A 24,708-nucleotide genomic window follows, 5' to 3' on the forward strand; every position below is an offset into this window, starting at 1 on the left:
AAAAAACTAATAAAAACTAACAAAGCTGCCTTGAAAACAAATTAAAACTACGTTTAAAAAAAAATAAAAAATTCAAAACGGAATATAAACTAACTATAATTAATATCCCAAAACAATAATAACCCTGTTCAAGAGACGGTCAAGTGATAAAAAAAATGAAATTAAAAATGTAAAAGTGTAATAAGAAAAGCAATCTAAAATATCAAAGTTTGTATGTCATACCATCCACAGATAAATTTCCCCTAAAATAATACATTTGTTTATTATTTCTGGGACCAAATGTATTTATTAATATTAAGTTAAATATATTGGTTGTGTCTTTTCCCCATCATTATACTTAAATGAATAAGCCCTCAGCTGCCGGGCGTTTTTTTTTTTTTTACATATTGGCTGTTAGCGAGCGAATCGGTGCGCGAGACAAAAAACAGAATTAGAAAAATCAAACAAAGAGATATGCATTATTTAGTAACTCAAGCTTTGATCAACATCGCTCTTAGATCCCCCCCCCTGCTTGTATGAACCATAAAGCAGTTTGAGTCTCCATTTCTATGAGTGTTCTGATCAGTGCCACCATGCAATCTGGTGGCACAGTAGACATCTTACCACTTTGTTGAGTGCAATTTAATGAAGACGGGAATAAAACTGTATGATCAAAACCTGAGAGTGCTGCTCTATTCTCGTTTTCCATGGGCTGAGGCAAAGCGTCTTCCTTCTGAACTCATCCAGCCGAGTAAAAAAAAAATAAAAATAAATGAATTTTTGACGTATTTAGCCGTCAATGGTAGTTAACATGTTGTCTTCCTCAAACATTATACATCCATCCTATAGTGCGGAATACAAAATAAAGAGTCTGCCAAACCCGGTGGGTTGAATCAAAACATCAGAAATGACACAGCCATTATTAAACGAATCCATCCAACAAATGCTTGGTTCAAAGAAGGGCACGAAAATTGTCAGTCACCTCTCAGTAAGGTCAGAATAACGACAGCAATATACTGTCCCAAAGCTTTGATCGGATCAACATGCGTTTAGGTCAGGCCAGAATCAAACTGAATTGTGGGAAGTGAGCAAATGAAAAGATTTTTAAGCTTTGCAGATTTTATGTTCCCAGGAGAAGAATTTGCTGAGGGGTGCACGTGGCCGGCTTGGCGAGACACGCAAACAATATATATCGTCGGGATAAAAGAAGACTAATTGCTACACGAACACTCGCGCCTATGACAAAATGGGCGAATTAAATAAGTGGATGTCATTATTTCAGCGCCGCATACCTTCAAAGTACTCCGCTGGGAATGGGCCTCTCTTTATGAGCTGTGCAAAGTGCCATCGCTTTGAAAACCACTGCCATGCTTGTTGATAAAGTTAAACCATCCACTCCTAATTAAGACGGCCTAAAGCGAAATTTCACTGCTTTAAAAAAAAAAAAAAAAAAAAGGAAGCTTTTTTGAGTGAAGTGAACGCTCAATAGCTTGAATCTCGTCAAATTCAATGAGATTCACAAAAATGTGCAAAGTCAGCGGGTCAACGTAAACCGCATTCCAGTGCAGAGAATATTTGAGCAGCGAGATCACACAACTCAACAATAAATATTGATTAACTCATTTACTACTAGCTGAGTAAAAAAAAATAAAAAAATGGATCTTTGACGTCTTTAGCCGTCAATGGTATTAAATGAGTTAACTCTTTTTTGTTTGTTTTTTTTAACTCGGCTGGTAGTGAATTAACTAATTTACTACCATTGACGGCTAAAGATGTCAAAGATCTTTTTTTTTTAACTCGGCTGGTAGTGAATGATTCAAACTGTGGATTTGAAAAACAGTACCGTCAAGTCTGTCATCAAAAGCCGGATAAACAATGGCTACAAAGAACAAGGCTCGCCGCTTTAGATGCCATTGAACAACTTAAATCGTTCTTTTGACAAAACCACTCAGTTCTGTGATTTTTTTTTAGAGGACGAATAACGATCTCTGTGTTACGAGGAGAGGGGGGGGCATCGCGGGCGTCGGAATGAAGAAAACGCGCCTTTTGAAACTCTCCGGCTGCTCGTAATCATCTCGGTAAACTCGGATGAATCAAAAGAAGCAATCACGCTGTTCAAATACTTGACCGCAGATTACGCGGCGCGCCATCGTTGACTTCAATTGTATTTGTCGGCCCCGATAATTACTCGCCATGTTGTTTAAGGGCTTCAAAGACGAAAATTGCTGGAGCGTTAAAATAATTTATTTAGATTCGATGTCAAAAGAAATACCACAAATGTCGCTCTTTGGTGTTGCATGGCCTTGAAGTTGATTATTATTATTTTTTTTTTTTTGGGGGGGGGGGGTATTGAATGCAGTGAATCCCACGGTTTATTACAGGGACCTGTAAAATGTAAATATTCACTCAGAGAGGCCATATAATAGCTCTTTCTGACATGTTTTTTTTTTTCATTCACTGCCATTGACGGACATAGAAGTAAAAAATTACATTCAATTTAATTCGGGTTGGCAGTGAATGAGTTCAAATGAATAAATAAATAAATAAAAATTCGACTAGAGATGAATCACAACATAGCGGGGGGGAATACTGCAATACCTTCAAGATGATGAAGGTTTACGCAAACTGCGTCACTATCCGCCAATTTAAAACAAAAAACAAAATGGAGTTTGCCCAGGCGTGACACCGTGTCACACGGCTTCCACGACGGTTAATACAGACACGCCGGCTTTTTTGTTTACCTTGCAGATGAAGCTTGCTCTCGGGGCTCTGCAGCAAGACGGAGCTGACCGAGTCCAGATTGTCGTAGCTGCTGCATCCCAATGGGCCCGTGCGTGTTTCGGTCACCTATCACGAGACAATGAGATTGAAAAATAATTTGTATTGACGCGTGTCGGTTTTCGTCCAAGTATTTTTATAACACGTCACACAATGTGGTAGAAATTGAAGAAATAATACATCCGCCCATCCGTTTGTTCAAATGAAACACAACTGAAGATGCTAATTTTTGGCTCTCAATTGCTTCTTCACATCACTCTATCTCTCTCTCTCTCTCTCTCTCTCTCTCTCTCTCTCTCTAAACCACGATGTTTAATGGCTTTCCATGTTCACAAAAGTCTACAATGAGAAAAACATCGTTACACCTTAAAGCCACCATTTAAGCGTCATTCCCACTAGATTTGAGAAAGATGAACACATTGTTGGACATTAAACTGCTGGCCACGCGCCCTAACTTGCCACTAAAGATGGGTTTAAAACATTTTATATATATATATATATATCAAGCCAAGACGTATGACTATGGCTCCCAATGCCTGACCCCGAACTGCCATCAAGAAAGAATTAGAGGAAATAACGGCGCTCTTCCGATGTGAAGCGGCTGCTGACGATGTACAATGTTCAGGTTTTTGGGAGAAGGGTGTACTAAAATCAAATGGGAGGGAATATGAAGTGAAAGGCTCCTGTCTATTGAGTAGTCCCAAATCACACCTTTGAAAGGTTAGAAGGGAAATTAAGCGGGAAAAAAAAAATGCATTGCACTGACTGGGGAGTGCCATCTCAACAACATACGTTGTTTCGCGTCGTCCGCCATTTTAGGTTCATACTGCAGGCAAATGTGACCCAGATCGGATTTTTTTTTTTTTTTTGACCCAGCATTTGAAAATGTATTTTGAGTGACAGATTTGACTTTGTATTTGACTTTAATTTAATCCCACTTAAAACATAAAGCTAAAATTGGACATTTAGTAGCACGTTAGCTATTTAATGTGAAGAATGTTATCTTATTTTTATTTTTTTTTATAAAATGCATGTACTGTTCAAATCTATCATTTTCATTAAATTGACCGCAATGCAAATGTTTCACTGTAATAATAAAGAAAAATGAGATTACGTCAGATTTTTCTGTTGTCTTTCATGTCGATCCTGCGCCAGATGGTGTGCTGACATGCAAGAAATTAGACAGATGCATTTCTTAGCCGCCGCATCAGGTCGTTACACACACAAAAAAAAAAAATTCTGATTGGGGTGAGCATAAATAAAGACTGCATTTGGGCATTTCCGCCCATCGTTAAGAAAGGATAGCGTTGTAATATTTCATGACTTTTACTGGTACGGGAACGTCTGAACACATTGCAGTAAACGGGACGGATGGCTCATCTCAGGGAGCTCGATTGGCAGCAGTTTAAAAAACGCGGCGGTAATTGAACACCTGTCTGTTGTTGCTTTGTGCCATCAAAGCACCACCGACTTTCCCACCTCGCTGTGCGTTTTACCGCCATCCAAACTCGCAATCATAAAAATAGACCAACTGAAACCTACACATTCAATCAAACGTATAGCCACAATTTTTTTTTTTTTAAATCACATTACTTCCAGTAGTACTCCAAGTAGAATGTCAGCATCCAACCCTTAAAACAATCAAGGAGCAAAAGCGTGTGGGAAGTGTATTTTGCTTCAATAAAAACCTTAATGTTTACATCGTGCAAAGGTTAATGTGACACAAAATAGGCCATTAAAGCTAAACAAGCGACAAATGGTTGGTGAAATTGCATTTTTCCATAAAGCCCGTTGCTATATTACAAGCGACATCTTATCTGACCACAAACAAAGGAAAATGGAAAAACAGTTTAAAAAATTCAATCTGAAGATTCTTCAGTCCAACCCTTTATGATATGACACTGTCTTTAATTTCACAAAATGCCACCCCACTACTCCATCTTTCCTCCTTGGTGCGATATTTGTTATCTGATTTATATTTGGCACACCATCGCTACTCTAGTACAATTTTTCTGTTGTGACACGATCTCTTCATGATACGTTCATAGAAGGGCCATCAGCGTCTGCACTTCCTGAGGGCCCTCAGGAAATTCAACCTGGACAGGAAGCGTCCATCGAGAGCCTTTCTGTGTCTCTACCTGGGACGGCAGCTGCACTGAGGAAGACAGAGTGAAGCTCCAGAGGACGGTCAAAACAGCGCAGAGGATTATTGGCTTCCCTCTCCCCTCCCTGTCGGACATCGACACCACCCCGGTGCCTCAGCAGAGCTCAAAAGGTCTTTAAGGACATTATTCACCCGAGCTTACAACTCCTCGACCTGTTGCCTTTCTGGCAGGTGTTACAGGTGCGTCAAATTAAAGACTAACAGAAAAACAGTTTCTCCCTGAGAGCCAACTCCTTGTAGAAATGCAACATAATGTGTTTCATTTAATTATTTAATTATTTAATGCAATCATTTATTGCAATTATTTATTCCAATCATTTATTGCAATCATTTATTGCAATCATTTATTGCAATCATTTATTGCAATCATTTATTGCAATCATTTAATGTATAATTAATTTAATTGATAAATTTAATTAAATTATTTATTCCATTTGAACTGAATAACAATAAAGGCCATTCTGATTCTGCTTATGTCTTTTAAAAAGTAATGTAGCGTGGTACGACATGTATTTATTTGCCCCTCGCCTTTCCACTCGTGGGCTGAGACATGTTTACATTCATTGTCACATGCACACACATGCAGCGCTAATACACGTGCATAAACATGAGCACCGTCATACACAGCTTTATGGATTAAAGTGCGGCCCTGATAATCTGCGGGACTTTTAGGAGGGCTCCAGTACGCGCCTCAATTCCTCTCTGAGCACACACCAGCAGATTATGAAAATGTGGAGTCTAACGTAATAAAAAAAAAATACAAGGAGCAATCAAACGACTGAAGTGGGCCTTAGGGGGGACAGCGGCGGATTTGGATTATTAAGCGGAACACAACAGCGGAATCCCGCTGGGACGCCGCCACCCCGCCACCCACCCGGCGATATCAAAGCCCACCGTTAGACAGAAAGCAGAGTTCTGGAACAGCCTGGATAATTGTCATCTGTCATCATGAAAATGATCTTCACGCTGTAAATAAAACGATGCACAGGAGATCCAAAGTTTGCTCTGCAGTGAAGCGGCAAGATAAATAGCGCATGTCGTATTCCCAACTCGACAAATGATGAGTGCGAAATTAATTCCAGCAAATATTCTCAAGACTTGATAAGATGTGCTATTGTCTTTAGCTGTCCTATAGTGACCCTGTGAACGGAGATTTTCAGTTTATTCAAAGCAGAACTATCATAAAACCTGAAATCGATTTCTGAACTAGAGCGCCCCTAGTGGTCAAAGCAAAATCCACAGAAAAACCGCACCGTTGTATTCGCCGCATGGTTCAAAATCGAAACGCAAATGAGTTTCACAATTTGATAAGAGTTGGCCTATTTCGACCCACGTAATGAGCGCACAACATGCGCCGTATCTACAAACTGATGTCAACGCTTTTCAATAGTTTTTTTTTTTTCCTCTCTCCGCACACTGGCCTATTCACTCATACGCTCGACCTTTTCCTGCGCGCATACTTTTAATTAGACACCAATTAAAAATCTCATTAGGGCTTCAGCCGCTTGACAGTAAATAGCGAATTGGACACGTTCGGTGGGGCAAACTCCAGCCTCACGTCAGATGGCAACAAAAGCAAAGGTTTGCGCAAACTCGACTCTCGCCGGCGACGCAACATTGTTTTGACGAGCAAACTCCACGGCGTAGTCCGGAAAATACGGTAATACGATACCATGCAACGCAACACAATTCAATACAAAATATAACACCAGTTTGTACATCTTTTCTCTGAATCAATGTTTGACATTCCAGTTTCTCGACCACCATAGGCAAGACTAAAGAGCCGCAAAAAGATGTCGATAGCAGGAATGCAGTCAAGAACACAAACTATGCGTAAAAAGCATCAGTAAAAGTCTTGATGCCAAGGTCAATATCGACGCTATTATTTGGACGTGGAGGACGCAGCGGAGCGCAATCGACGATTTAGCCCGGACTGAGAATGCTCACGAGATGTGAAGGGAACCGCCTCAAAGTGTGCAGCGGGAGGTGTTCATGATCTGAAGACATTCAGGACCGCAGTCACCAAGGAAACAGTTGCTAACGCGCGATCTCGCGGTGCCTTCAAGGTGCTCCACCGCTCAAGAAGCAACACCAAAGGCCCGTTTTAAGTTTGCCGAGGGAACATCCAAATGACTCAAGACAAGACTACCTGATTTTTTTTCCCCTCCCACTGTATAACACGCTCCTTGTTTGCGTGGCTTTGAATATTTTCGCCAAGCATTTCCAATTTCATTTAAAAACAATAAAAGAATAAAACGCCAACGGTCTGGTGGGAGTGTCTTCATTTTCAAACCGACTCTACAGAGGCCTCCTAATCTGCCCGTCATTTGCCGTTCTCGACTAATGACTTGCTATTTTTGGCCAACGTAGAAATGAAGAGACATGCTGCGAGGTGATATTCCACGCAAGGTGATGTTTCACATCTCTGAGGACTTTTCTCATAAATTGATCTTGGAGACACTTTTAGTGGAGAATAAACCTGCGATTGAGGAAAGTGTCGTTCCTGGGAGTCTTTCGGGTGACTTTGATTTAACATGAACCATATTGTGTCAAAATCTCTCTCTCTCTCTCTCTCTCTCCCTCCCTCCCCCTCTCTCCGTCTTCCTCACACTCTCTCCCTCCCTCCCTCACCCTCCTTCTCTCTCTCTCTCTCATACCCCTCCCTCTCTCTCTCTCTCTCATTACCCCCTCCCTCTCTCACTCTCTCTCTCTCTCTCTCTCAGACCCCTCCCTCTCTCCCTCTCTCTCTCATACCCGCTCCCTCTCTCTCTCTCACTCTCTCTCTCTCATGCCCCTCCCTCTCTCCCTCTCTCTCCCTCTCTCTCTCTCTCACTCTCTCTCTCTCATACCCTCCCTCTCTCCCTCTCTCTCTCTCTCATACCCCCTCCCTCTCCCTCGCTCTCTCTCTCATTGCCCCCTCCCTCTCTCCCTCTCATACCCCCTCCCTCTGCCTCTCTCTCTCTCTCTCTCTCTCTCTAGTACCTGACATTTGAACAGAGTTGTGTCCACTTTTTAGAGATCCACTGTTTCGATCTACCTACTGTACCCTTTTTCCATTTTCTCCACTTTATTTATTTATTTGTGCTAATTGCTAAAAGCAGCTGTTAAAGGCACACACGCTCACGTTGTTACCACTCGTCACCACCCACACAACAGGAGCACTAGGAGGGACGGGGGAAAAAAAAAATGCATATTGAGCAGTGGTGTAAATCAATCCGTGGAAGCTGTGTGCATAGGTGACCTTGTGAGCGATGCAGTCAACGCGCTGCCTGGCAGCCATGCGCAAACCTCACGCCCGAATGCATTAACGACACACATTCACAGGGTTTTGCCACGTGTCCTCTCTGCCGTGATAACGTGCGAGTGAGTGGGAGCCTCCACATTATTCTTGATGCACTTCCTGCGCAGAGAGACACTTGAAAATGCAAAAAGTGGAATTTGCTTTTCATTAAAATACTCGGCTGGGTGTCTTATTGTTGCCGCTAAATGATCGTCCCTCGCAACTGGGGGCCTGGGCGGCGTAGCCACCCAAACACAAACAACTTGGCGTCATTTATTTCTATCAGCGAGAAATGATATTGGTCACAGTATGAAGTGGTAAAGCGTTATTTTAATGATGTCACTATCACTGGGCAAACTTTTACCGTTATAAACCATCTTGTACTGTACTATACGAATAAACCAAAAATTTCACAATGTTGAAGAAGCCATTTTAATTTGTTGTGAATATGTTGCGCTTATTAGTTTTGTTTTGTTTTTTTTAATTAAATGCAGTTACTCTCAATTATTTTTTTGTGGTGATTTTCATGGTGGTGTCTATTCTAGAAGGCATTAAATTGCAGTTTTATATGCATTGATACATGCTGACTATTATCATTAAAATCTTTTTTTTATTTCATTCTCAGCTTTACAGATGCTACGTCTGCAGGTTCTATTTGTTTCTTTTAAGAGCTTTTTTTTTTTTTTTAAATTGATCCTATTTATACTTACAGTTGGCAACAGGATTTATTGAGGCACTCATTTGTGTTAATGATATGACAAATTATTTAGCCCTAAAACGCAAGTCTAATGGTTTTTTTTTTGGTGTTTTTGGGGGGGATTTATGCGAGAAAAATAAGTGTCTATTTGAGGTACGCCTCTTATTTTTTATTATTATTTTATTTTTATTATATGTTTATATTTATATATATTTATATACTATTTATATTTATATATTTTTATTATCTTATTTTATTATTTTTTTGGGGAAAGGTAAAATCCGATAAATTTATTTTTTCTTACTAAAATCCACTCACAGCTTTACATATGCCCCATTTACTCTGCAAATATTAGCAAGCAGCTAAAAATTATCCGAGAAACATTTATCGACTAAAGGGAGTACCGAGCATCTATTTGGTGGATTGGCCTTTTGTTTGTTTCTTTTTCGGACCGTGTCAAATCATTTAGCAGCTTTTACTCCAAAAATCGGCTCATTAAACTTCAGTGTGAACTTTACAGCTCGGCAGAAGCCACGTCTGCTGCGCAAGCTGTGTACTAGTTCGACGCTCCACCACGCGCCATGAGCGACATCAGTCCTAGTCGTCATTCAAGTATGTCATATTTGAGACGGCGTGGTAGCACTGTGTTCATATATTCATGATTTCAGAGTTGTGCCATGCAGCCCATATTGAGTCCGTTTCCAGTCAATGCAAAAGCTCGAGTTACACGAACGGAGTCACACGATCAGAAGGAAATGCCCATCCTGCACCATCTCATTATCTCCTAACCCCAGGCTAGCTTGCTCGCGCATTGTCGGTTTACTGCGTACGTCTCGGCGGAATCACATCTGCCTCCTTGTTGCCAACGATGGACACAAGCTGACACAGGTGAGAAAAAAAAAACAAACAAAAAAAATAAATAAAAAAATTCACAGTTTTTTTTTTTCTCAGCCCTGATGGGAGTAATTTGTTTTTCAGGCCATATAGCGGTGGAGCTGTGAATGTTTAAACGAGTGACGTGCGTTCAGACTGCGGTAAACAAACGTAGCACCTGCAGCGAGCGTGGAGATGTACACATTGATTCATGTGACGATTGATATGCCAAGAAGGACAGCGAGAGACGATCGATGCATTCAGGCAGTCTCTATCACTTCACACTTTTAGTGGCGAGCAATTAGATAAGGTTGACACACACACACGCACCCACACACACACACACGCCCGGAGGCTGGTCAGATTTGCCACGAGAGGGTTTCACTTCATAAACGCTTCTCACATTTTCATTCAACTTTCTAATATCCTGTAATGACCGGCGGTATTCAAACAATTGCGGCGAGCACACGGCAGCGGCAATAACAATCCAAAAGTATCGTTTGTATTTTTCCACCGGAAGAGAACGCACCTGCACAGATGTCCGCTAATAAGTGACTGATTGTTCTGTCCTGCGGGCCGTCCTCGTCCTTTGTCATGCCGCGTCATTACCTTGCCTCATTTCCAATTTTTATAATGACACGATTCTTGACACCGATTGATCGCCGGGAAAAATCAATCAACTAATCAACTGATTGATATTTTGCAATGGCAGTATTGTATAGAGCAGGATGATTCGAACCACGGATTATCGTCGCACAGGACACACATTTCCACTTGATTTTTTTTTCCCCATCTTAATTATTACAATACACCAGTGATTCTCAATTATTTTATGTTACACCCCCGCTCCCCCCCACCACCCACTCTCCACCGCAACTATAAATAGCATTTTCGTTGCAAAAGAAACCTACACCGTAGAGTTCATACTCGCTGCGCGCAATGAGCAAGGAGAGCGCCACTGCCACCTACTGGAGAGGATGTGCAATTACACTTTAATCTAGAACAGCGGAAAAAAAGCATTTTCCCCCAGGGTCACACGCGCCCCCCACAGCATCCGTGACGCAAATGAACAAATCAATGACAACTTGCCACCACCAAACTCGCTATTTTTTATTTTTTTTTTAAAAGGTTAATCAAGAGCGTTCCTCCGTGTCGCAAGCCAATTAGCATTCGATTTCGCCGCGACTGATTAAATAGGTGGGAAATTGATAATTAATTGCACACAATTGACTAAATTCTTACGGATGAGTTCATCACTTCCTATGCTCAAGTCTATATCTGGTAATAATCAGTGGTGTGATTTTTACGACGATAAAAAAAGTTACACACTCTTGTCACGCATGTTTTATTTCCTGAGCAATGTGGTCAATACGCGACACTTCGGTTCTAAGATGGAGCATCGATCCATCATCAGACACACTTCTGCATTCGTAGGCTGACAGCCAACAGCAAAGCTGGCAGGCAAACCATCAGTGACCATCTTGCTCAAGTGGGCTTGTGCAATCACCAGCTTGCGTCCGACCATTGGCGGGAATGCGCATTCATTTCCAAATGAGAGCATCTGCTGTCTTCAACATCAGATGCGAAGAGTTGATGAATTTACAGCAGCTTCTGTGTTTGGCCCAATTTTATTGGACAACACTCTTGAAACATTTGGAATTTTCGGGATATATTTCTTCTGTTCTATGTTCGGTCAGACCAAAACATTTTGATGACGGGTCATGAAATATTAAGTTTATAATCCAAGGTTGTTCACACTTGAAACAAAGTGTTAGCTTTTGTCTTGATGGTATTTACTCATCCGCCCCCCCCCAAAAAAAATTTTAAAAAAATATTTCTGTACTACCATTTAATGACGTGATCGTAAATTGACATTTAGGTTTTGTCTAATTCAAAATTGAACAGCAAGTGCGCCATTTAGGTTTGAAAACGCCGTTTCGGTTGAATTCCGGGAATTGAACTTTGCCAAACACTTAACAGGGAAGTTGCCCAAATGAGAAACAATAAGACGCACACTAAACCGCTAAAAAAATGAAATAAAAATGTTGGTGGGCGTCGTCATCTAATGTGGGCGGGGCATGGTGCCAGACTTTTGATGACCAATTCCTGCCAGTTTTCAGCCGGCATGAGGATGTCAATATGGTTTTAGTGAGTCAAAGTGGTTAAATAGCAGAGTGGACTTTTGAGCAAATAGGTTCCCACCCCCCCAAAAAATAATGCTTAAAGCATCGCTTTGTGAACGGACGCCATCCCAGCGGAACAAAAAAAATCGACTTGTTTCAAACCTGCTTCCGCGCCGACAGGAAAACGTCTCAAACATTTCGTCCGTATTGACACATGCTTTTCATCCTGATTGTAAGTTTGCACTGCAAAGCAGCACACACAGCCACACTGAATCAATATTGGAGGAGCAAAGCCCTTGTTCCCTGTGTTTATAGATCCAGTGGCTGGACTTCTGCTTCCCCGGCACATTCGCATCACTTTCGCTCTCGTCTTCGACGTGAGCGGAAAACAGCTATTTCTGTCGCCGTTATTCATAGTCAAGGGCTTTTATAAGGTGCATAAACCGAGATTAAATTTGGGTTATGTTATGCCTGCAATAATACAGTTGGCTATGCATGTTTTATATTCCTGCAGCGCTTGCTCACCGTGATTTGATGCGAAGTGTCTTTTGGGCTTTTTTGGTTTTAAAGACAATTTATCTACGATTCATAGGCCCTCGCCCCATTTACTTGCGTTTAAAACACAGATTTGATTGTATTGTATTACATCGAGGGGTTTTGATGTGTGGCGCATGAGAACCGTCCACAAACGCACGTTTCAAAAGTCAGTTTTTTTTTTTTCCCCAGAGTGGTGCTAAATTCACAGTTCTTGTTTCCAGGCGGACATTGCTTATTTTACCTTTATTATTTATATTTATTTTTATTTATTTATTTATTTATTTTTAATAGGATGCAAGTAAATGTTTCAAAATCTTTTTTTTTTTTTTGGGGGGGAGTTGATTGCAAATATGTCCTATTTTTTTTCACGACCACATTAGGTTTTCAAAATGATAATGAAAATAATATACTGTGATTTTAATTTTTTTATTTTTATTTTATTATTATTATATTATATATTTTTATTTTATTTAATTTTTATTTAATTTTATTTTTTTGTTTTTATTAAATTTAAATGATTTTTTCATTATTATGTATACATTCACTTCCATTTTCTTTTATCAAAACAAAACAGAAGTAAAAATGCAACATTTACTCAAGAGATAAAAATCTGTACTCTGATTATTAATAGTTGGTAAATTCTCTGCAGAAGTCTTATCATGCCCAAATAAATTTGAGCTCAATAAATTATTTATATCCTCCTACACAACGCTTGACCAGACTTAAAAACGGGCCCAATTTCAAAAGGAGTCAGCCTTTAAACGAAGCTTCACACTTTATCCTCCGCGTTTGTCTCTCATGGCGAACACGCCGAAAATATTCGCCAATCTCAAAGGCACGTCTCATTAAAACAGACTCAACCGTGTATTCTGCCAACCGCTCCGATGTGTGCTCCTGCCGCTCTCTCTGGAGTTCTAGTAGAAGACAAAACCCACCATAAGGAGCCGCTGTGATCTGCACACAGCTGGGTTTTGTCGATCTGCACAGAAAAATCGGCCTCGCTGCTCCATTAGCCTGTTCGAAGAGCGAGCGATATCCAGCACGAGCTACAAATGACTCATTACGTCGCAGCAGATGTGACGATATCCGGGATCCCGACGCGTCGGAGACTAAACCGGAGCTCTACGCCCTCGAGCAGTTCTTCCTAAAAAAAATAAAAAAATCAGACGAGCCATTCCTCGTGACATACGCCGCACGTCGATCACACTTGACAGGCAAACACGCTGCCCATTCCACGTCTTGTCTCCGAGCCATCCCAGCCTCCCTTTGACACCGCTCCCAGTCTTGAAACTGACTCAGCAGCCACTGTCAGGTTTGCTTAATTTCGCCACGCTAGACGCGTCGCTACCTGCACTCTCATCTGCCACCGCGCCGTAATCCTCTTGTCACTCACCCCCCCCCAAAAAAAATAGATAAGGACCTGAATGAAGGGCCGGGATGAGGACTTGAGGAGGAAGGTTGCAGACTAAACTACTAATGGCATAATAAAGTCTTCTTCCGGGAAATAGTCATGAGAAAAACGAGACAGTTCAAGTCTCGGTGTCGCGAACACAGTCCGAAGTGCACTCCTACTTTTTTTGACAAGGTCACATTCATTAATAGCAAGCTTTTCCACAGGCTGCCATTGTGGTGTGGTGGTTTGCAAAGGAGCAAATTCCATGAACAGAATTTTCACCGATAGAAAGTTTAAGTTCAACCTTTTCCGGCATTTAAACACTCAATTTTTTTTTTTTACATTTCTGCTTAACGCCGTACGGCAAACACAGACAGTTCTAAGCACAACTGAAAGTGACCATCTAGAATATGGGTGTCCAACTCTGGCCCGGGGGCCAAATTTGGCCCGCAGTCTAATTATATTTGGCCCGCGAAATACCATTTTACATTCTTTATGATAATTGTAACATTCGAAAATGATAATAGTCATTTTAAAAAACTGAACATTGCATTGCATTAATAAAATCACTTACATTTTTTTCAATTAAAAAAAATTAATCTGAATTTATATCGTTTTTAAAAAATTAAATGCTGGCTCACGGCTTTGTTCAAGTTTTACTTTTCGGCCCGGTGTGTATTTGAGTTTGACACCCCTGTTCTGGCATCACGAAAGGCTTTAATGCGGACTTTAATTCCTGTGTGCTCTTGTCGCTTTTGCCATTCCGAATGAGTGATTTCAAGCTGATGCTCGCTTGTTTGTTCGATAGCGCCCCTTTTGGCTCAGCGTTGGCGATCGAAACATTTCAAGTGATTTGCATTCACAGAGGGCGATTACAAGTAGCGAGGAGAGCGACATTTAATTTTCTCTGCGGTTTGGTCTATTTCTACTTTCATTCCATCAAAGAATTGCGTGACTGCGGGACTTTGGAAAAGCCAAATAAGTCGAAATAATTTGGAGCGCCGGGGCTTGAAATAAACAGCTTGTTGTTCAGCGTTTGTGTAGGTCATGTAATTCCATCTAGCACTGATTGCTTTCTCTTTAAAAACAAAGGAAAATGGGCGCTTGTGTGAGTTTGTTTTTTTTCCCCCCACAAAATATACTATCATCGATAAAACAAATTCATTTCTTGAATAAAAGTGAATTTGTACATGGAGAATGCTGTGAAAATATTGACCAACGTGACAATTGCTTGTGGTCAAAGAAACACCGGTAGCCACGCTCCCAGAATAATTCATCGTGCTGCAGTGACACAAGGAACTTTAATCCTCATGGTATTGCTTTTCAAAAAAAAAAATAAATAAATAAATAACTAATGTACGTGCCGGCAAGGTCATTGGAGAGAGACGGCCTGTTGTTCTGCAGCCGTGGGCATCATTATTTATTCAACATACAGCTGCATGCATTGCATTAGAGCATTTTTCTCACACTCGCGCTCGGCTTCTACCGGTAAAAAGTGGATTCGGCATGTGTGGCATGATATGGTCCATGCCGGGTGCAATGAATCACAACGTGTTATTTGTTCCATCCTGCCTTTAGATTGAGACATCGTGCAACGAGTACCGCGGTTTCATATTAGAATATGAAAACCAACAGCAAATGCTTTCAATAATAATAATAATAATAATAATAATAATAAAAATATTTGACATATTCTATTAATGTAAAGCACAGGTGTCAAACATAAGGCCCGGGGGCCAGATCTGGTCCACGACCTCATTTTATGTGGCCTGCGAAGGGAAAATCACACGCGTCAAACTTCCGGTTTCGAGCACATTTTCTTCCGCCCACAAAAATGAGTCCCCATTCAACCAACCTTGATGGCATTGGTGGAGATCTGGATCTCGTGCAGCTTCCTCATCGTGCCGTCGCGGTCGATGAAGTAGGAGGAGGCCAGCTGGTGGAGGGCTTCCACATTTTGAGTGGCGTTGACAAGCTTTCTGTCCAGCTTGTTTTTGGCCAGGTACATCGTCAGTGCCTCCTCCCCTAAAATAAATGAAATATTATGTGTAACATCAGCTGTATTATTAACAGGCATGTGGATTTTTACATGACATGGTTCAAGCGGCACAAATTATCCTATTTTCCAGACGATAAGACGCGACTTTTCTTCCTCGATTTTGAAGCATGCGGCTAATACAGCGGTGCGGCTTTTCTGTGGATTTTTCTTTCACCACTAGGGGCGCTCTACAGTTCGGAAAATACGCGAAATAAATCTCAATTTTTGTTTTCTCTTGGGTCTGTTCTGTTTTAATTAGCAAAGTTGTCGCCGTGTTAAAAGGCACTGTTTCAACAATCTGTTTATGGACCTTTATGTGCAATCGCAGTAGATAACTCATATTTTTCTACGTAGAAAGCCTGGTGTGGCATGTATATCGTTATTTTTTTATTTTTTTCCTCAAAAGAGTTGCTGCGGCTTATGTACAGGCGCTTCTCATAGTCCATGAAGTGCATTAAAAAAAAAAAAAAAGTACAGGATCCAGTTTGTAAATGTGCCATTTAAGCTTTGGGGTAAATAAAAAAAATTATTTAAAAAAAAAAAAAAGAAAAGCTGTAATGGAATCGCACAGCCTTCCATCCATCCATTTTCTATCGCTTAGGGGAGCTGGAGCATTTCCCAACAGACTTCAGGTGAAGAGCAGACCATACCTTAGACTGGTTGACACGCAAACACAGAACAGAATGTTCCGACATTGCTTATTGGCTCTTGTCAATTTTCTGACTCGAAAACTGAAAGCCGATGGAACAATTCCGTAATCTCTTATAATCATGCTTCGCCATTAAGACAAAAAAAAAAAAAAAAAGACAACCTATAGCCGGAGAAACCAGATGCCCCACTTTTTCAGGAACAAACTCCACACATTTGCCGCTTTATCCTCAGTTGGCATGGACACAATTGCACAGAAAGGGCCCAGCTTTTCTCTGTTGGGATGGAATTACTCCCGTGAAAGGGATGGCGTCGACACAGGAAGGCCTCGTACGCATGTGCGAGGACAATGCTATGACAGAAATAGCAAGCCAACTCAATGCATACCGACCACGTTCGAATCACTTAAAAAAAAAAGAGTATCGAACGCAAGGAACATGCGCCGCCTGACACGCTTGTTTGGCCGATGCATTGTGTGCGTTGCAGACAATGTACCGGCATTACCATCGCGCCACGAGTTTGGGTTTATGCCGGCACCACGGGGGTGGGAGAGATTCAGCACATGCTTCTCGCCAAGATGCTTCTTTAATACTTAACGAGTCCAAGGTTAGATTAATCTCGCTGCCATTATGAAAAAAGGGATTTCATATCAGGTTAGCGGACCAATTTGTCATCACTTTGATGAAGGAAAAAAAATAATAATAATAAAATCAAGTGAAGCTTTTTCTTCCAGCTTGTTGGCGCTTTGCCTGCGTCTAGCCGAATTGGAGCAAACGACTAATGAGCGTCTTAATTGATATTAGCTGGACATCTTTAGCACAAAACACCTTGCTCAAGTGACCACTGGGACTTGCACACCAACACTGCTGGCGTGTCGTGAAAGTTTTGAGAATTGTTTCCAAGAAAAATGTCAACTGTAAAGATGACTCCGTTGAGATCGTATTCAAGGATCAAATAAAGCCAGTCTTGGAATTTAAATCTACTTATATATATATTTTCACATTCATTCAGAGATATTATTCAGGTAAATGTGTTGCAAGTTTAGCCAAAAATTTTTTTTATAAAAAATAAATAAATTTTTAAAAATATATATATTTAAATATATATATATATATTTTTTTTATTTTATTTTATTCATTTATTTATTTATATTTTGTTATGCAGTGGTGATCTTACAGTTACAGTACAGACTTAACATTAATTGAGGCATTCAACTTTTTATTATTACGTTGTTAGCCTCTTTTTACATTTCCACTACATGACTTGTGTGACAGTAATGAAAGAATGTGAAATAAAACGGTTTTTTTTATTTTATTTTATGAACAGTTGTTAGCGCCTTTAACCACAGCATCAGCACACATGCACACGCAAATAAAAGCCCAGAGGAATTGTTATAAAATGCCCAAATCCATTCCGCACATTCTCATAATATACAATAATAAACATTTGTTCTCGTTTTCCACAAAATTTACGATGGCCATTGGGGGACTGTATTTAAACCGAATAGGAAAAAGGCTGTAAAGCAACGACATCTCAAACACGGGTGAGGGGGGAAATGTGAATGCACTGAGCCGTAACACGTCCAAATATTTACCCGCCGCGCGGCAATCGCTGGTGATTTGCATGTCATACATTTGTTTGTTGACACATTCTCAAAAGGTTTGCGCTTTGCTCATTCTATAAAACATCATGTTTATCCACATCTCATTCTGACGAGCGCGAGGAGCAAACAAGCAAACAGCCCCGCTTCAAAATCCCACAGGCTCACGTGACCTCGCCTTTCCAAGATTGCGGTTCAACCAAAAGGCAAATGCGCTCGCCCGTGACCAGGTTGGAGAGTGTCACACATGCTCACATCGGCGGCGCTCGCCGATGCTTTATTCGTCCCTGAGCGATACCGGTGGATTGGTCACTTAACTTGTGGTGACCGAGACTAGCAGTCCGGTGCCTGGTTGGACTATAAAATCTCCTTTCCCGCCCCTCGGGGAAATTGCTAAACTACCGAAGTGCGGTGCACACAGACTGACAATTGGGCCAAATTTGAGCTTTTCTTGCAATCAAAGTCATCAAAGGCCTGTCTCGAAAAGATTTATTTTCTTAACCATACTCCCGATTTTTGAGCATTGAGGCCCTGTGGGCATTTCGCCGGACCAAGTGTGTTTTCTTTTACACGCCCCTGGCGCACCTGACAATTGGGTGAGGAAAAAGTACCCTAGACTTTAGACCGGGTGAAAACAGGTCTAAGTTGTGGTGCAGGTGGTGGAACACGATTTTGGTGGACGGGCAGACAAATGATCCGCTTTGCTGATATGCATGGTGGATGTCATCAGATTTTATTCGGAAATATGACATCAGCTTAAAAATCATGATTAAAATCATAATAATTATTATTGTTCTATTTAATAATTTTTCAAGTATCCCCTTAACACGCACAATAGTGTGTGTATGTTTGGGGGTGTTTTTTATTTTATTTTTTTTTAAGGGGTTTGATGCAGATAGATGTAATCGGAGAAAAAAAATAATAAAGAACGTTTTTTTTGTTTTTTTTTATGACTAGCCAATTTACCATTTTACAGGCAAATTCGGAGTCCGTCATTGGGACGTGAAACAAGAGCTCTGAAGGTCGAGCAACTGATTGTGTTGAGTGCTCATAAAATATATATTACAAGTCCTTTACCTCAAGCAAAATAAGTAAATGTGACAAGATACGCAAATAGTGAGCCTAACTTGCGCTATTTCTTTGTCTTTTTTAATTACCGGTAGCCTGAATGTTACTTGGCGCCTCTCACAGGTCAGTCTTGGTACTACATGGGAGATGAGACGTATGAATATCAGTGGAAGTATTCGCTTTATTGGTTAAAAATGTGCGCAAACCGCTTCAATCGTACTGCTGCGGACGACAAATATTTCCAAATTAAATACGACCGTTGCAGGACACTTCATAAATATTTGTGCTCATTGCCTCTACCCTAGCAATAAATTACCACTACAGCCCACCCCGCTTTCCCCGTAATCACAATTAATGGGTCGGGGTGAACCTTTTGTTTAAGCCGTTTAAAAACAATGTAGTGCATCACCTTGAAAACCCCCCCACCAAGTAACTACGTGCATATTTTTGTAAACGGACGAGTTGCATAAGGCTCTCGCTCTTTTTCTTCATGCGGGCATCACTTTATTGAGAAGCTTTCAATTATACGACGATGAAACGTATGGCATTGGCCAATGTAGTGGAGAGGTGCTAATGGATCCCTTTTTCCATTCAGTCCAAGAATAAAAAAAATAAATCATGTTTTGATGTATGAAAGGCACATTGATAAAGAAGTGGGTGTTAGGAAACATGCAAAAATAATTCAGCAGAATGTGGAAAATGAGGACACTCTAAAAGCAAGCATTACAAACAATATTCCTGATTTCATCGAAGAAAGGCCCACTGATGTTGGAAGTGTAAGTCTTGAACCAATAAGATATTTTCGGGTATTTATTTTGCAGGAATGAAGAAGCCCAAAGTGAAACTTGTGCTCCGGACTAATGCCGAGTTGTTGAAAATTCAACGTTATGGTGAGAACACATAGTTTTACCCCTGCCATACAAAAAAACAAAAAAAAAAAAAGTGATCTAGTGGGGGCGCCAGAATCGCGATATAGCACGGAAACAGTGGAAGACTTCTCATTCATTTACGGCAATATTTCATTGAAAAAATACTTATGCTGATATTTTAACCCATAAAAAGACCATATAACTACTTTCCTAAAACAAGCTAAAATGAGTTAAAACTCATTTCACAACAAAATGTAATGGCCACTGTGACTTCCACTAACAACCCAGGCTAAAGTCGACCGCAACATATTCATTGGCTCTGAGCTACGATGCATCACTTCAATAATACTTCCTTGACACCAATGATTTTTTTCCTATTAGCGAGGCCGTTTCCCATCTTGTGGCATCTTCATGCATTTTACAAAGACCACAAAAAGGAACACACAAGAGCATAGTTTCCACACAAAACAAGTCCAAAAAGTCCAACGATGTCCTGAGCATTTCAAGTTGACTGCGGAAAAACACAAAAGAGCTGAAAGCGGTGGGGGACGTGACCCAAAATAGCAGCGAGGACCGCTTTCACATCCCGACAAGATCGGGTCCAACACGTTCGCGCAAAACAATCCTCCCCAGACGCCCCGGCCGAGTCATTTCAATAAAGCGTGCCGCTGAGCGCAGAGGACCGTCGCAACGAAAACACCTCGGATTCCCATCACAGGTTGTGCGTTTACGAGAGGGAAGTGGAATGAGCTCTCGCTCTCGCTCGCTCGCTTTCCTTTCAGCCGAAATCTATATTGTGCTGCTTGTTGACGCTAAAGGAGTAATCTACTTGACAACCCGCTCGTTCTGTTCAACAGGTTCGGCGCTCTGAATCAATCACTTGCGTTTAAGTTCTACTGTGCGACTTGTCAGATAAAGCCCCCCCCCTCCCTCCCTCGACCCCGCCCCTTTATTCAAAGCAGCTCTTATATCGGAGAAAATGCAATATTCCTTGTGGAGTCGAAAATATGACAGAGAAACATCAAGAGAACAACATTGTGGAGCAACCGCACATCAGAAGAGGGATGTTGCCATTTTAGTTGGCGACACAATTCAAGCCGCCTCGGCTCTTAATGTGAGGTCATTATTGTTTTATTGCTGAAAGTCCAATAGTCCAAATTGAGTTTGGCGAAAGAGGCGTTTAAAACCAAATAAAATGGACTTCTGTGCAGAAATGCAGCGGACTGAAGTTACAAAACGCGAGCATGGACACAACATTGGGGAGCCGTTGAAGAGCTTTGCTAAATTTTTTTTAAATATAACCTGCGAAAATGTCAACAAAGCTTCAAGAAAATTGTGCGGCGTTGATGTGCCTTTCAGGCGCTGCTGTTTTGGTTAGCAACAGAGTTGAACTCAGCTCTTTCGCCAGAATCTAAAAATTCAGACAAAAAAAAAAAAATGATGTCGCTTTTAGTGGAAAAGTTCATCTGAGGAAATGTGTTTGTAAAAATAAAGGCGTATAAATCGGAGCGAAACAGCAAGACAACACAGACAGGACAGGACAGGACATAAATATGACCAGACACAACATTGTGGAGCGGCCACGTCAGTGAAAAGTTAAAATCTAAAAACGCTGTCTCCATGAAGCATAAAATTATTTTGAATACAGCTTGGGGAACTCAACACAACTCCTCACTTCAATTCATTGGCGAGAATGTTCACGTAATTCACTGCCGCTGTTTTGGTTTGCAACGGTCTTTGCAATGAACTATTTTTAGATCGTGTTAGACTCGCTGGGCGACGATTTGATGAAATATGGTGCATCTGAAACAGCTTTAGCACGATAGTCGCTCCGCCCTGCGCGCTAAATTTGATGGCAGTAGCAGCCCCTAGCATTTATATACCGGCCCAAATCCCTCGCAATCCAAAAATGTGTGTGTGTGTGTGTGTGTTAGGAGGACAGGAAATGAGCGCTGTAAAGTACACACCGCGAGTTTGTGGTCTGAGCCGCAAAAGGGGTCCAAACCAGAAAGTGTGGAACGTTTACGTCGGAGCGCTTTCATACGTTTGTCAGTTATGACTTCCCGTTTTTTGTTGAAGGGTCTGAAATTCTTTCAAGTTCTGCCCCATCTCAGAGCAGCCGTCATCTTCTCCCTTTGAAGCATCCGCACCAGATTGAACCTTTCGCTTCGGGTCAGATGAAGTCCAAATGGACCAATGACGGAGGGAAACGGAGGAATTCATGAGTATTTGACCAAAGTCATTCATCCTTTGCAGTGGGAGCTGACTTTGGAATTTCATTTGTTCCCGCAGCAAACTCCGGAATCAACTCACCCCATTGAAATGAATTAATCTGATCTAACAATGCTTAAAAAAAAACACACAAAAAAATAAAAAATAAATCCTGATTTTAGTACTTAAAATGTAGAATAAATGCATTCCCAAAAAGTGAGAGAAAATAAAATTCCTTAGAAAGGTTTCCATTTTGCACTTTGGTTGGCTTTTTGTGGGGTGTTTTGACCCGCAGATATTCCAGTATGCGGAACGCCATCACTGGTCAAATCTCACGAGAAATCTGCGTTTGTCTAAAATGATTAAGTGAACGGCTTAGCTTTTCTTTTGGCATTTTAAAATGTCTTTGAGAGTCGATAAATCGTCCAAGTTACGCGTTTTATGTAGTCAAGATAACTCATTTTAAAAATGTATGTGATAATCCGCAATGACAATAAATTAAATACAGTTTTAAAACTTTAAAACATTTAAAAATTAATAAAATTAGAAAAACATTTAAAAAATTAAGAAAATTAAAAAAAATAAATAAAAATTTAAAAATTAATAAAGACGCAAATTTCATCTTTGAATGAATAAAAAGGAGCTGCCTGAAGGTGTGAAAACACAACCCATGCTGTGCTGCAGTTTTTACGGACTCATATTCTAAAACTCCGGGCTTGAAAACAACAACAAAGTGAAAGGGATAGAATAAAGTAAAAAAAAAAAAAGTGCACTGGAAAATAGATCTTAACTCGTTTACTACCAGTCGTCAAAGATCTGTTTTTATCTTTTTTAACTCAACTAGTTGTGAATGAGTTCAGTGACAAAAGAAAAAAAATGTAAATGTCACATTTTGTACAGAACAAGTAATGTCTATCTCGAAAGGAGGAGGGGGGGGTGAGAATAAACACCCAAGAGCCATTTGACGGATAGAACAGATCATTAAGTAAATACGTCGCATATGCCCCCAAGAATGTCAACGTATTCTCCAGTTCTTCGCTTTCGATTTGGTTCCATATTACACGGAAATGGGCCAACCGCTAATGGCACACTTTACACTTGACCAGTGAAATTTAAGTTGCCTGTGAAAATTCACTTCTTCCCTCCCCGGGTGTATAATGACTCTTGAGAGCATAAAAAGTGTAGGTGGTCACACGGAGAATTAGCCTCTTCTTCTTGATTACTAGCCTGCTGAGCACCTTTATTGTCCTCTATAACTGTGTTCTTTAATGGGCAATCCCGAGAGGGAGATTGGAACAAGTGTATTGACCTGCTACTTGAGATAAAAGGGCTTCAAGGTTAAAAGACATTGTTTGGATGGTTTAGAAGGACCCAAAAATGTGAATGAAGCCCATATGGACAATCCGCATTTTTTATGGTGAAGATGATTATGGTGCAAAAAAAATATAAAATACAATTTAAATGAGGGTGTGAATAATTGTGTGTATAATTATGCACTACTTTATAAAAAAAATCGTGACTTCAAATGTGTGGCATTGGATTCTCCCTCAAAAACAAAATTATTTTTTTTTATTTTATATCTATACTGCATTTTTAAATGTGTTAGTTTTTGTATTTCAGATGTCTGATTTTTTTTGCCCTTGTTTTAAAGAAATCATTTTACATAAAAAAAAGGTGGTTGGGATGAAGCAAAAAAAAAAAAAACTAAACTAAAAAGATGACACAAATACAAATAAGCTTTACCGCTTCAAATGTAATGTTTAAAAAAAATAAATAAAAAAGTTCCCGCCTTTGATTTCCTTTGGTCATGTTGCAAGTTAGTAGTTGAGCCATCAGTGATGACAGCCCAGGAATTAATTTTTTTTCTCTTCCAGGACTAATGAAGTGCTTGACAAATGCATAGCGGAGCTGAGTAGATAAATTGGAAAAAAATATTTTAGAGAAGCAAATAAAATTCTGCAGACCTGAACAGGGGCTACGCACATTCCTGAAGGTGTTTTTTTTTTTGCTTTCCCCTCAACCATTTTCCATAGCAGTGAAGCTGCCTTACCTCCCAGCGTGGCCGAGATGAGAATGTGAGTCCCATATTTTTTAATGATGGTGTGGATAAACTGCTGGGTGGTCGGTCTACGGCCCAGCAGGCGGACGCTGCGCTGGAACTCGGGCATGAGCGGCACGGGGTTCCGGATCAGGTCCCGCCTCTCGATCGCTGTATTCCTCACCTTCCAACGTGCAAATTCCCTGAAAGTGACACAAAGAAAACATTTGCATCAGCAAATAACACTCCATGGCCTTGGTGAAACCGGAAGTTGAAGCACATGATTTGCCCTTGGCGGGCCACTTGGAATTTGGTTGCGGGCCAGATCTGTCCCCCGGGCCTTGAGTTTGACACCAGTGTATAAGACGATAGAAAAAAAAAATCACCAATACACGATTCCGCAAATGGTGAA

The 24,708-nt window shown here is 40.7% G+C and overlaps 1 protein-coding gene across 2 annotated transcripts in view; it reads right to left on the bottom strand.

Moving 5' to 3' along the window:
* Positions 1-24,708, bottom strand: part of brinp1 (BMP/retinoic acid inducible neural specific 1) — a 113,574-nt gene that overhangs the window by 29,028 nt on the left and 59,838 nt on the right. For both annotated transcript variants that reach the window (XM_088281659.1, XM_088281660.1), the window contains 3 exons: positions 24,309-24,499; positions 15,680-15,849; positions 2,721-2,826 (listed from right to left, as the gene is read on the bottom strand). In XM_088281659.1, the coding sequence (XP_088137785.1) occupies positions 2,721-2,826; positions 15,680-15,849; positions 24,309-24,499 (467 nt within the window). The remainder of the gene's footprint in view (positions 1-2,720; positions 2,827-15,679; positions 15,850-24,308; positions 24,500-24,708) is intronic.

The sequence above is a fragment of the Idiotropiscis lumnitzeri genome, chromosome 18 (assembly GCF_059441095.1).
Source record: "Idiotropiscis lumnitzeri isolate Australia: NSW breed Sydney's pygmy pipehorse chromosome 18, RoL_Ilum_1.0, whole genome shotgun sequence".
NCBI classification, from domain to species: domain Eukaryota; kingdom Metazoa; phylum Chordata; class Actinopteri; order Syngnathiformes; family Syngnathidae; genus Idiotropiscis; species Idiotropiscis lumnitzeri.